Source organism: Nymphalis io, chromosome 8, assembly GCF_905147045.1.
Source record: "Nymphalis io chromosome 8, ilAglIoxx1.1, whole genome shotgun sequence".
Lineage (NCBI taxonomy): Eukaryota > Metazoa > Arthropoda > Insecta > Lepidoptera > Nymphalidae > Nymphalis > Nymphalis io.
The window spans coordinates 8,760,693-8,776,205 of record NC_065895.1 but is presented as its reverse complement, the minus strand read 5'-3'; the positions used below and the strand labels follow the sequence as shown (position 1 = coordinate 8,776,205).

Genomic DNA, 15,513 nt, shown 5'->3' with positions numbered 1-15,513 from the left:
AATCAAATCGCATCGAAATTGTTTCAATTATATGGTAAAATCAAAAGATGTTTAGAATATTCAAAACAGCTTACTGCGATATTTTCACATTAATTCTGTATTAAATAAAGTAAAGGTATACGTAATATCAAAAGTATTTGATCTTTAAAGAAATAGAAAAATAAAATAAAAAAATATTTTTCACATTTCCGCAAGTATTACTCATATAAATGCTCTAAGGAAAAACAAACTTACTTGAAAAATAGGTCAAAACGCTCGTAGGTAACTACATAGCTCACAAAATTGCTTGTATTATTATAGTAAATTTTGTATGAGATGGTCTCAAGCACACCATTATACCGGTACGCGCCTTTTCCTACTTAATTTTATTGAGAACCATTTTATAAAAGTTTAAACGTTTATTCAGAAGGGTTCTGACCGTTTCCTGGAACTGTACGTTAGAATTTTATTCAAAAACAAGCACTCTATAGAACTCGCTTAGTACTACAGTATTTTATGAAATAAAATATATTTATCAAGAATTGAGATATAGTAGTATAGTAGATGAAAAATCATCATTTAAATATTTTATTTCAAGTTCATAAAACAATAATTTAAGAAATCCTATAACTAATCATCAAAACTAGATTAATTTGTTCATATTATAATTATCCACCACAATCCATAGTAAAAATTCAGGCTTCTTTTAACATTAAAGATTATTTTAAATTCTGTAATCCTTTGAGATGTCTACATAGTAAAATTATATTTAGCCAGAAATACTAAGCCAAAATTTCTATTGAAATGAGAGTCATAAATAATGCGGATTTTATTACTTCCTTCACCCCAATTTCGTACCAGACATGTAAATTCTTCATGAATTATTCCAATTTATCTAAGGTACAAGACTGATTCATATAATAAATTGTGCCCAACAAAACAGATATGTATCATTAGGACTCAAGTAAATCCTACACAATTGGCTAGGATTGGCACGAAACGCTTTGTGGAAATGTCAGTACGGAGTGAATGGACTCGACTTTTGTTTGTTTATTTCTGCATACGTCCGCATGTATGTGCCAACAAAGCGGGGATCAGAAAAACCTTATTTAACAATAAAATGTATCAGAGGACTTTGGAATATTTAACAAAGTAACTGATAATTTTATTCATTAAGTTGTTATGATCTAGCAAGGATGGTGATAAGCACAGATATGATGACAAAGTTCAATGGCGTGACTAGTAACCATGTTGTGAGCGAGTATCGGAATATAAGTGGATTAGTGCATCGGGCTATCATAGGCCAGCGGCGCAGTGCGTGCGCGCAGCGCAAAGGTCGCCTATGCAATCGACTTGACTACTCTCAGCTAGCTGTCATTCATTTGCGACAGAAATAGGTATTGCCCACCGACTAATGCATATCTTAAATTCATATAGCGCACTGCTTCAAATCCAGCAAAACATAAAGCTGAATGTCACACTCACGCACAATTCCGTCGGTGCATTCCCGTGGAAGACTATTTTGATTTCTGTCTAGTAAATTTGATGAGCCTACGCAAATAATTTATTATGAAGTATCTCTAACCTTAGAACGAATTTGTAACGTCTACTAATGAATGTTATAGTACGCCAGCTAATTTACAACAAATGTTTTATTTGTATATTGAACGCATGTACGATAATGTGAAATGATCAGTCAAAATTCAAGAACTAGTTTCATTAGTATCATTTATATTTTATTGAATCTAACTTATTTCTTTAAGATCTTTCGTCTATATATATACCTAGACAGATAGAAACAACGAATCATATAATGACAAATATGCTTTATTGTAAATCAAAGAATATAAAAGAAATAAAGATAAATGTTACAAAGGTTGTCTTATCGCTTAAACAGCTATGAACACGAAGTAGTCAAGACGAGACTGATTGAAAATTACGCATGACGGCGTGAATTGTTAGAAGCTATCTTTCATAAATTAAACTACGGTCACTTGTCAATTAGCGTGTACTTAATCATTTGAGCCGCAAAAAGCATTCGTTAATAGTTTTACGATGTTAATTTATGCCAGGCACGGATTTAGCAAACGTGTTTATTTAACTACGATCATAATGTTATCGTTGCAGTAAGACACGTGTTTTGGCATTATACCAAGTACTTTCTCTTAAATCAGAGCTGTCTTAAAAACTTCACACCTTTTTCTAGAGGATTTCTTATAAGCCGCTTAAAAAGCAAGGAGTAATCTCTCAGTGGTAAGCAATTACATCTGTTACATTAATATTTGAAACCTACGCTCCATTTTACTTTATAGAATAAGACGAGAGTTAATTATTGTTTGTAAACTGATGGTTTGAATCACGTCACGCTATTTAATCTCACAGTATTTCTTTTAAGCCATCTGTAAATACCACAAAGTCAAGATTTTATTATTAATTTAAATATAGAGTGAAAATAGTTAAGTCAGCATCCACTGGTTGAAGTAGGGTTGAAAATAAATTCAACTGTACGGGACCACGATAAATCAAGTTTGTTTATTTCTTGTATTTTACCATTAGCTAGAATTGAACCTAATAGAAGAGACGTTATTAGTGATATATGTGGAGTGGAATACTCACTGATCTAATGTATTTATTGACTATTGACAGACGTATGTACATTGAGTACAGTTTAATTTTACGTCAGCAACGCGACGGATAATACTTAGAAATATATTGCCGGTACTTGCAATGTATCTATGGATTAATTTATGTGTAAAGGTTACGTACAGTAAAGGACATAGGGTCTCTATCATACTAGGTAAATTCTAATTAAAACACATTTGCGTGATGTTAAAATTAAAAGCCAAAACCAATCTAGGACAAACAAACTAAATAATTACCAACTTGATTATTAAAATTAGTTGCGACAGCCACCCGATACGATTCTACGCTTCGACGATATTCGTCGCTAGTAATTTAACGGAATAACTTTAAATTTAACCACGTAGGTATTTCATTATTTGTGAAACTGTAAATGTATTAGAAGTTTTCAAACATGACTCAATAAATCCTTCAACAGATACAATTGGCAAGGATTAGCGGTATTACGTTAGTGCATATTGTGATGCATATTCCGATGAAACAAATGAAGGCCGAAATAATAAACCGCTAACATAATACGGACGGTCAGTACTATATTTACATGCGAATAAAACAAATTACAGCAATACGCGTAAATAAAACGCTTTTATCGTCTCTTTGCTTTTTTTTAAACTTTCATTACTTTGAATTCAATAATTTAGTTACTATTTTATTGTGAATCTAAAAGTGATTCTGAGGCAGATAAAATCTTTGCACTCAACCTTATTCTCTTTACTTTTTAAAAATAAAATAACTATCTACATCTTTCTTAGATGCGAATTAAATTAATAATAACATATTTGTTAACTTATATAAAATAAACTTTTTAAAAACTTGTGAAAATAACTATACACATCACTTTTTGTTAAATGCTATATGTACAGTCTATCCACGCTGACTTCTAAATCTCACTCTTCTCATTATACTTCGTCCCCCTATATTGTTTCCATTACATTCAGCCTTCAGCCTTCAGCCTTCCCTTGGCTCTAGTTGCAACAATTTTGATAGAATATGGGCTTTGTGCAAGCTCGTCTGGGTAGGTACCACCCACTCATCAGATATTCTACCGCAAAACAGCAGTACTTGATATTGTTGTGTTCCGGTTTGAAGGGTGAGAGAGCCAGTGTTATTTATTTATTTTACAATAACAGACACAAGGGACATAAAATCTTAGTTCCCAAGGTTGGTGGCGCATTGGCTATGTAAGCGATGGTTGACATTTCTTACAATGCCAATGTCTAAGGGCGTTTGTGACCACTTACCAACAGGTGGCCCATATGCTCGTCGGCCTTCCTATTCTAAAAAATAAATAAAAACAAATAATAAAAATAATTTCGAATTACAGTGCGTTTGAATCTTAGCCCAAGATTGCGGGCAAACCCACAATTCTGTCGCGTGGTATATCGACCAACTTGCATTGAAGCTGCATAGTGAAATAAGCTCCAATCCTTCCAATCTAAAAAAGAGGCGTCCGTTTCAGCTGTGGTACATACAGGCTGTTATTTACTTTAAATTTTACTTTAAATCAAGCTAAGCTTGATATCGCGACAAATGGTTAATACTCATTTTGCTATCAGTTAGACGTTGTTCGGGAAAACTTAATAAAAACTTAAAAATTTGTAAAAAAATCTTTAATTATTTTACATATAATACTTGTTTGATGCAAGTATCAGTATCCCGTGTTTGTAATTAGATACTGATCCTTCCAAGACGTCACCTACGTATAAAATAAGACGTATATGTATATTCATAACATCTTTTACTAAAAATTTCTAAAATATCTATGAGATATAATATTAGGTCCTATATAAAGTCAATTTTTTTTTTGTAAAATGTATTTAATTATTCTAAGTATGCACCGTTGTTATCTATGCACTTTTGCCATCTCATAGGTAGTTCATTGATCCATTTACTAAAAAAACCATAGGGGCGAGAATCAATAAACTCTTTGAAGCCTGTTTGGACTGCCGCATCGGAGTTGAATTTTTTTCCTTGTAAGAAGTTGTCCAAATTCCAGAAAAAATGGTAATCTGATCAGGATCAGGATCGAGGTCCGGAGTGTACGGTGGATGTCGCAGACATTTCAATTGTAGCTCATCTAACTTAGTGGTTGTTTGTTGTGCAGTGTGTGGTCTTGCGTTGTCGTGAAGCAGCAGTGGCCTAGAGCGATTGACCAATCTCGGTTGTTTAGCAGCTATTTCTTCCTTCATGGTTGCAGTTGCTGACAATAGATATCTGCCTTAATCATTTGGCCAGATTTTAGAAAGCTGTAGTTGTTTTTTGCCTTCATTATTGTGTCGATTGAGCAAAGTAACACAGCAGTCGACGCGTGTTTGCAAGTTCGATTCACTCAATTCATCAGGTACCCATTGTTCAAGTTTTTTTATTTCCCCGATTTGCTTCATGTGGATTAATACAGTTTTATCACTTACCCCGAAACCTGCGGCTATCTCTGAAGTGCTTTGTGATGGATCCGCTTCCACAATAGCCTTTAATTCTTCATTTTCCAATTTTGTCTTCGGCCGTCCACGGGCTGGTTCTGAAGGTCGAAATTTCCAGAAGGAAAACGTTGAAACCAAAACGTACCGTGCTTTCTTTTGTGACACCAGCGCCGTACACATCATCAATCCTTGGATCTATTTCTGCAGCACTGGTGCCACGGTAGAACTCGTAGTCGTAAATATACCACCGATATTTCATGTTTTCCATTGTGCGGTAATAAGCAACGCCAAAGAAAAAAATTATGAAGAAAAAACAAATGAATGACTATTTTCAAAACTCAGATGTACCAGCTAAATGAATTTATAAATTTGTATTTGAAATTCTTAACCAAAGAGGAGATATTTCAGATCAAAGTGGCCAGAACGACAAAACGCTAATTTCATATGTAAGGACCAAATACATGAATACCTGACATCGAAATCATCCAATTATCCCAGAATTTGGATGAATTAATAGAATACATTGTCTGGAATTTAGTCACCATAAGTTCTGATAGATCTTAAGCTCTTACAACACTCAATGGCTGCTTCAGCGAAATCTTTATCAAACAGTAATTGATTGAAAACGCTGTATATATATAGCATTATGGAGACTTGTTTTCACTTCTTATGACAATCTTAAAATAGTAAAAGTGGACGATTAATTCTAAAAATCATTTCTAAATATACAAATAAATTAATTTTATCCGATTTGTACTATCCTATATGTTTTTAACATTACATGTCGATAACTACATTCAAAATTGTGTTTTTTATATATATATATTTTAAATAGAAAAGTTAAAATAACGTGAAACGAAAATATTACACTGATAATAAAAGTTATTGGATTGAAACGACATTACGTCTGATAAAGTAGAAACCGTAGGGACCAGAGTATGTACATATGTACAACATATGTATGTAGTATAATCAAAGTATTATTTTAATACTATCCAAAATATACAATAATGCTTAAATATTCTTTCTAAAGCTTTTTCTTTATGCGTCAGATTTGTAATATACTGAATTATATACTTAATTAGTTCAAATCATATTTTATTTCGTATACATTGCCTTTTATATGTATCCTAGATAAATATACTCATAGTTTAAATAACCACTTTGCTAATATAATTAGAAAGTTGTCTAAAACGCGACATCTTCAAAAAAATATTTCAAATACTAACACGGTACCATTATTTACAAATAATATATCACATATATATTATGGCACATTTACAGGCTTTTTTTACTGAATTTAATAATTTAGTATCGGCTTAATATCCGAATGATATTAAAAAGGATACACCAACTGATGCGTAACACCTTCTCCCCACACAGACACAGTCTACTCCATATAGAGGATACTCATAAAAACAAGTGTCGGTATTGCCGAGATAATTACTTTCACCGGCATCGAATTCAATAAAATTTTAATTAATATTGCGCGACACATCAACGAACTGATGATTATTACGATTATCAAATAAAATTCAGATCCAATGTAGTATCCATATCATCCTTTTAAAAATGATTACATTTTTAATTATTTAAATTGATTTTATACATATAACGCATAAGTATAAAATCAATTTAAATAATTAAAAATGTATTATACATATATACATTTTACAAATTATACGTTTATCTTATATTAATACACACAGTATTTTTTTTAAATGAGATAGAATACGAAAGGTAATTCCACTAATAGACACTGACATGACAGAATATCCCGTTTGTAGGTACACTTTAGAGCCGCTTTAAATCTGCTAGGTATAGTAAGAAAAGGATTTCTCGGATAAAACTTAGAAACAAGTATAATGGAACGAAATATCTTTGAATATAAATCACAAACAACAAGATATCAGTTAGTCTGATTCAGAATCAAGGTCGGAAACTTAAAGAAACGACGTCGGTTCATAAATAAAATAAAGACGACCAGATGCGTTAACGAAAATATTTGCTTTAAATAAAGATAGTATTATATTATTTAAAATTTTAATAAATAAATCAGGAAAGCATATTGAACAATTAAAGAAAAATAATTTATTGATCACTAGATAAGTTCGACAAGATTTAACGTATTAAAACAATTTATTGCTCTGGAACGACTCGAGGTCGTCTCATAATCTACGTCTTTATTCTGAATAGTTTAACACGAATGAGGCGGTTGAAGAGTCAATAAAACCGCGCTTTGCATTATTCAGCTATAAACTACGACTAAACAAAGTCGGTTATATTTCGGCAAAAATACTTCTTTCCGTCGAATAACTCTTGAATTTATTCAGCTACACCAAGAATATTTACAAAGTCAATCATTATAAATTTTATTTCGAGTTCCGACGCACACGTGTATATCGCTTAAGTAGTTTTATAATGACGTATGAACTACAGACGTAGTTGAATCAATACTATTTTGATTTAGAAGTAATCGAGCAATTATAACCATTTGTTATACGATGATAATACAATTAATAAAATAAATCAATCACTTTGGAAACGAACTATTATTTTATCAATATTGAAATAGAATGATGTATAGAGGTATGACAGAACGTAAAGTAACAAACTGAATGTGTGGTCGACAGAATCCGTCCCGAAAACACAGTAGCGTCGAACCAAATAGATTGATACACGTATAAATCATGATAATAAATTACTAGTGTATTGTACTTTGATATCTATATAAGTAGTATTTACAAATACATGCCTACTTATTTGTGTGTGCGTGAATGACGTATGCTGTATATTTGTGTGTATATCCTCTCTATACAGCTAAACGGATCAGCCTATTTACTCACATGAATAATCAAATTGTTGCAGTTGACATGTGCATTTCAGTCGACGACACACATATTTTTTTTGTTTGCAAAATTAAATTGTAATACGATTTTTTTAATAATAAGATCATTTATATTTTTTTGAAAAAGCTTTTAAAGTAAATATTTTATTTCGTTAATTATTTAAATATTGGTATTGCCACTATGTTTAAGGCTTCATAAAAACACTTTGTTTAGTTTTCAATTAATAAACTGTAATAAAAAACTTATTATATATCAGGTTTTAATTGGGAAACATTAATCATTAATATGTAAACATTTAAATATCACGTGAATAGAATTCTTATAATACGTTTAGACGTGTAAGAAAAAGAAAATACATCAATCAAAGACAATTCCTATACAATTAGAAACGTTAAAAACAACTGAATTTTAGTAACTGACCAGCTGATATTTTATATTTTCTTCATAAAACCCAGTAACATTTCTATTACTTGAGAACAAACGTTACCGAGTGACTAAAAATTAAAAAATAGTCTCAGCTTTTAGTCCTCGCTTCACGCCGCCGTCAATTAGCATGTCGTTTGAAGATGCGCTGCTCTCTTTCATTTGGATTCAGAAATGGAACAACAGATAAACCGTTGGATTCTGAAGTATTCCCTACGTTTCACGTTTTAAAGTTGAGTATTAGTGACAGCGGCTATGATATGTGACATTTCACAGATGCGGCGGTGGATCGGTAACGTGAAGTCGTGTGCGCGACATATGAGTAATGACAACAACGCAGTGGCGTGTGTCGTCTGAACCGAACGATCACAGATGTGCGTCTGGGTGTATATATTGGATGTTATGTAAGCCCGGAGAAATGAGAAATTAGAGAAATAATTTGTTGCGACGTGTTATGACATTCTATGGATTCTATGGAGCTTGCTTGTATTTCATTTTGTTGAACTATAAATATAATGAAAGGTAAATGTTATAAAGTATTGTCTGTAATAAATCTATTAAATGTAAGAAATCATAATAATTTTTATCAGCACCAATTCTAAAGAGAAAACATAGTTCTCTCCCGATATCATAAAAAAATGTACGATTTGACAGTTAAATTCTTTAAAAAAATGTCATTAAATTTTTTATTGTATTCTTTTAGAAGTATTTCTTTACCAAACATAATGACATGACATGACATCCACTCGAAGAAATAACAATTACAAAACAAAATAACAAATATATTTTATTCCTTTATATTTATTATATTATGTAAAAAAGAAAATATAGGATTGAAAATAGTTTTTTTGAAAAATTTAAAATATTTATATCAATCATTTATTCTACTTTAATATCATATACTAATAAGAAAACCGCCGTAGGACGATTTCTGTTTGTTTGTCTATTTGTCTGTATGTAGGTCATTCAGAGCCTATTTTCTTTAAATCCATTGAACTGTTAAAATTAGGTATCCGTGTAGTTTATTGACCGACCGAATTACGAACGCCTAGCGTAATTACCTTACACTTTGGTTTGGAAGTTAATTTTGGGGCAAAAAAAGACGAAATAAATATTTCTCAAAAGCTCTACCCCTGAAAGTTCAATGAAAGGAGTAAACGACTCATTATGAAAAACACAATTATTTTTTTATCTTAACTGACCCTTATCTTCATCTTAGAAGCTAAAGGAACTAAAATAAAAAAAAAAAAACATATAATAGAGCTTCACACGAAGTTGTGACGAAAGTACATGCGTAATATATAATACTTAATTTCAAAAATAATGAATCAATAAGATTAATTATTAATCTAGTTGGTAATGTTATGCTTATACGACGAAATAGAGTTGAAAATGTACTCAATAAATTTTTTTGAAAGTTAACCTATTAAGATCATACCTCAAATAATTAATAACAAACAAAATAATTAAATTATTGATGTTGTTGTTTTTTTCGGGGTGGCATGTTATCCAAATATAATCCGTATTCCGCTTTAAGCGGTGTATAACATCCTTAGATCCCAACGTTGGCAAAGTATTGACGATGTAAAGAGTACGAAGTACGTACGCAGGTTGAACTTACACTTGGGCTCATTCGCTTAGCAGAATTCAAAACAAAAAAATTAAAACAAACCATTTACGAAAGTTGATATAACTTCGTACGGGATTTGAAGATTTTGTAAGATATAATTTTATTAAATATTGATATACATATATATCTAACATTCTTATGTTTATCTACTATGATACAAGCAGTATGCGAATTAAGAGATATCTCCGGTCGTACTAATTTTTTTTTATATAAAATATATAGGCGGACGGGCAAATGTCACTATGAAATATATACCAATCCTTGCATCGCTAATGCACCTGTAGTTACACTAGCTCATCCACCACTGCAATACGGAACACAACAATACAAAGTTTTGCCATTTGGTAGTAATATATAATATGCCTGCACGCCCTACGTAATTTTTTTCTTATCCGTTTTTAAGCATCATATAAAAACGAAAGTACTTATCCAAATTGAAATGTGTAAACAATATGTTTTTTTCAAAGAAACGATTTAGATTAATGCGTTATTTGCTTTGATTAGGATAAATACTGAGAAGAGAATAAATTGAACAAATTTATCTTAAATTTTTGCCATTTTTTTTAATATCAAATAGTTACCGTTTTTTAACTTAAAAGATATACTTTCATAATTTTTTCTGTAAGCATTTTGATCTACAAATCTAACATATTACAAAGTTGTAGTGTATTTATTATAGCTTGGGAGTGTTCATCTGGAAAGCGCCTAGACCGTTAATTTTCTTCTCGACTGCGTTGACAAAATAACAAATATCTCAAAAAATATGTAATGTGTAAACATAAATAGCTGTAACCTAACCTGAAACTATAAACTATCACAATAATAAAGTTTTACAATAAGAGGATATAACGAAAAATTGCTCATCTTTTATTTGATTTTGTATTGGTAAATCCAGTTCAAAGTTAAAATGAAATATTGTATGTATAATCATATTTTCATGGTTGTTTTGTGATTGATCAAAAACATAAAGGAATAAAATTTTACTCGATAGAAAAATCACGAAATATCCTCTAACTTTCAAACTTTTTTATATTTATTCTTGTAATGATATTGGTTATTGAGATTAAACTAGATAATTCATTATATTTACAAATAATCTAGGGGTTTTTGTCATTTTATTTTTATATCCATATAAAACTTATTACATTTTCCTTCCGCGATAACCACATGTCTTTTCTCATGTCGCCCATACTTCAAATATATTGTAAAATATGACCTAAATATGTATATAGTTATACTGTATAGGTAGTTGCAGGTTACAAATATTATAAAACGAGATCTCTTTGCAGGATTCGCGGTTTTTTATAAATCCGGAAAAACAAAATTTACATGCTTGTAAATATGTTATAACAACATTTTGAATAACATATTCAATCCAATTGTAATCTCAGATATATCTAAAAAGGTCTTCGACCTTATTGTACATACTTAATATTATAGTAATACTAGTGTGTCCACATTGTAGTATATACATACGTATGTACAATGCATCGTGCATTATATCGACTTCCTCCTACGAATTTTTTAAGCTAAGGTTGGCTGTGCGACATCTCTATTAGACATATGCACGTATTGTAATAAGTGATGTTTACTTTAAAATGTATATAATAACCGTAGTTTATCTCTGTTGACGGTAAACCTGAATTAATGCGTAATAAAACAAATGACTGTAATTTGATGTATTACTGAGAAGGACAATTGACATTAAGTATTCATTTTTTTCTTCAGACGATCTAAGATATGCATGAGAAATAATGGAGATGAGCGTTGCTTGGCGTAATATTTGGCACTGTAATAGATATTATTCCTTTTCAAATATTATTTATGATATACATCGCTGTATGTAATTTAAACATACCTAGTACAAAAAGTAGTTTGTAAAACATATTTCAACAGTCTTAAAATTATTGGGCTCACCGTCTTTAAAGCGATATGGTCTACAAGTCAACGTAACGTAATGTTGTTCGCATGTAATTACATTTCACAATTGTCATAAATGTTTGTAATATTTGCTAATTATTTTATGGATTGGTAATATGTTTACACATTAAAATTTTCCACATAATAACGTCGGCGCTAACTTTAGTGGAAATTAAATAGAGACAATCCATTCCTCCTGCATTGACGGCTTATTGCATTATTCAACGTATGCTAAGTCCCGGATTAATAAAAGACGATGGCAAAAGTGTATCCCTTGTTATAGGTAACGGTCGTAAACCTTTTAGTCTAAAAGGAATCCAATATCTCACATCTTAGTAGAAGATTAAATGATTGAATCGCTTACTTAGTAACATTGATTCCTTCTAGAAACAATTTTAAGATATTGATGTTTCTAAAACGATTCTTTTTATCATAATATAATGCTTTATTATTCTATATACAATACGTATCGATAGCGGTCACGCTATATGTTTGTGGCAATGTAACTCGATAGTAAAACCTAGTTAAATAAAAGAGACACTAACATTCCCGATCACGTAGTGTAAGACGATTGAATCTGTCGAGCGTATAAACAAGTCAAAGGAATTTGTGTAACAAAACAGTTGAGTAAGTCGTTGGTAGATGCAATGCGCGCGTCGCGCGAACGCGATCCGAGCAAACAATCGTCGTGGTAATAACCGTAACGAGTTCAGCTCGATCCCGTTCTCATCTGTATTGTGTCGAGTCCAGCCGACCACGCAACGACCTAAAGCTGCATCAGTTTACAACTCGCAAAGAAAATTCATTTTCCATTGAATGCAACTTTAACTGCTACCTTTCAGATATCTATCAAAACGTTCATCACTTAAAACTGTTTATTAAGGACATAATCGAATCTTTGCCATTTTTTATATGTCTATTTTGTTATAGCAGTTCGTGCAAGGTCTAAAATATTTATAACTTTTATATTTTTAATATATATTGACATTGTACAATAACAGACATGTATATAAGATACTTTATCATTTATATTTATGTTATCGTTACGCAAATGCATTACTCAAATATCCTATTAATATAATGATTAAATGCTTGGACGAAGGACTTCTGTTAAACTCGCTCAACGGTATGCATTTTGTACTGTGTTTATTTCTGTTAAAGTCGGACAGTGTAAATCTTTGAGTCGCCGTGTCAATGATATGTCAGGCGCGCGAAGTGAGCCAGATAATGAAACTCAACCTTTTGTCTACGAACTACCTCGGTGTGAAACAGCTTATGCTCGTAACGCTAAAATAATGAGTTTCTCCTTTACAAACAAAGTTAGAAACTAACCTTGTACTATATTGCAGAAAACCGTTTTAGATAACAAAACGGTTCCTATTAAAATATAAGTAAGACAGAGATACGTAAAGATTGCCGTGAAACGTCGTTGAGAAAGCGATTCATAAAAAATATTTTTTAAATTATATTTTTCGTAACAAATTTTGTTGTTGTAAAATGTTTCCTTTTAGAATATAATTTTTATGACAAAAAACCTAAAACGTGTATGGTGAATATAATGCTTTGTAGTAAAAATTAATTCTAATTTATTAATAATAAGACCAAATATTAAATTAATATCAATTGTAAGTTACGCATTTAGCCATATCTATGTTTTGATTGAACTTTTAAATAAAAATATGAAATCTACTTGAATATTTACGACAAGGGAATTCACACATGAGATTAGTTTAAGACGTCTAACATTCAATTCTTATCTAACGATAACAAGTTGTCGTGATATTAATTTTAAAAAAAATATCTTATCTGTGAAACTCTACCAGTACAAACAACTTTAATCAACAAACAGCGTTAGGATGAACAAACTTACGTAAAACAAACGAGTCAGTTATCTGAAGGCACATTAAGATTTTTTTTTAGGGCAGGTCGTTCCAAGTACTTATAAGTTCTTCTTTTATATTTCCCGAAAGCATCCACTGTCTCTTCTCAAACAGCATTTGGCATCTAGCCATAAGTTTTATACTGTAAAAAACGTCTTAATAAAATAAGCGAAAATGCCTTCAAGAATTATCCTCAAGCCATAGAAAGCAAAAGTTGGCTGCGTAAGTTTCTACTTTCTGAGCCTAAGATAAACATTAAATAAAAAAAGAATCGATATTTACGAGTATTTCTGTTCTGGTGAATAGAACATAATAATGTTGAAGTGATAATTTAGAATAATCACAGATAAATCGCCCTAGATATTTCCAAAGAAGAACAGAGTTGGCATAGATATAGGGATCAAAGTGCAGCGTGGGCGATCGACCCAATACCACAAGCGGCACATCACTTGCGCACGCGCACCGGACCTTTTACAATTAGCATTCGCGCAATTAATTTAAACAATAAAATAAAACATGCTTGATTATTGACAAAAATAAACGCTAAGGAGAATAATTTTAATTTAACAATGTTTTTGTTTGGACTTTCTAATACAGCGCGACGTCAGTTTAAATTAAAAAAAAAAAAATTAAAAAAAAACGTATTAAGGATTGGAATAAAACAATTTTCTATTTTGTATTGTATTTGGAATAAAACATTTAATTTCATTTACAGATAATTAAAACTTATTGCCAATTGTTAATAGAATACAGATTTTTTGCAAAGGGCCGGTGCCGAGCTCTACGTAATATGTATACATTACTTTTTACTTAAAATTGAGGTTATGTTGTGATAACTGTTTAGGCTAAAAGCCGGCTAAAGAAAATCAACTCAAATTAGACCAAAGGTTTGTTACAATAAGAACGAATTTCGCTTAAATGTGAAACAAGTCAAAAGCAACCGTGGAAGCTGCGCGCGCAACCGGCATGGCCGCCACCGCACACCTGACTGCCAATACACCTTGACATCTTAACTAAATTACTGCACCTATCTATGTTAACATATTCCCAGCGCTTTAATCATCTTCCGTGGGAATCTCAAGTCGAAAAAGTCACGTGCACAACATGCTTTTCACCAATAAGGAAAACTTCGCAACACAACAAATCAGCTGATTACCAAACTTTTGCCGATGTTTATATTTCAAATATGAAATTCATCACTGAACTCTAATCCCGTTTTCCGTAAAGTTTTTTACAATTGACGTTATGCTCTCACGTAATCTAACTAGAGGATCAGACATCACTGTCGAGTGCATCGGATGCACTTCCGTCGGCGGCGCGCACAGGGCACGGCCGTCGTTCGACTTGCGTACCTGGACTAGTCTGCCAGCTGAGACCTCCGACGAACATCTTCCTGCAATATAAACATGAAGATTAGTTCCTGTAACCGGAACGAGATGTCATCGGCACACACGTGGTACACACGTACCCCGGGTCGTTGGGCACCTCGGCGGGGCTGTGGGCCACATCCTGATTTTGGGTTTCCATGGACTCGAACGCCGGCGGCGTGGGGCGGGCCGGCGGACGCACTACGACTACGAACGAGCGACGACGCGACGGGGACGGCTCCCGGAGTCGCTCGGTTGCACTACCGACTACCGGCACGAGACTGCCGCGTCGCGGCGCACCCCTCCACGCAGCGGCCACCGCCGCCCGCCTCCCCGCCGCTCTCGCGCCGCCGCCGCATCGATTCATTCACTTCGTACACAATTATTCATACGGGCTGCACGATG

General features: G+C 32.4%; 1 protein-coding gene across 5 annotated transcripts in view; it reads right to left on the bottom strand.

Moving 5' to 3' along the window:
* LOC126770030 (RNA-binding protein Musashi homolog Rbp6) overlaps positions 1 to 15,513 on the bottom strand; it is a 487,537-nt gene extending 472,024 nt beyond the window's left edge. The window contains exons 1-2 of one of the 5 annotated variants that reach the window (XM_050489154.1): positions 15,210 to 15,513; positions 15,094 to 15,134 (exon numbers count right to left, since the gene is read on the bottom strand). In XM_050489154.1, coding sequence (XP_050345111.1) covers positions 15,094 to 15,134; positions 15,210 to 15,475 — 307 coding nt within the window. In that variant the 5' untranslated portion in view covers positions 15,476 to 15,513. The remainder of the gene's footprint in view (positions 1 to 15,093; positions 15,135 to 15,209) is intronic. The other 4 variants (XM_050489157.1, XM_050489153.1, XM_050489155.1 and 1 more) reach the window with 4 other exon arrangements.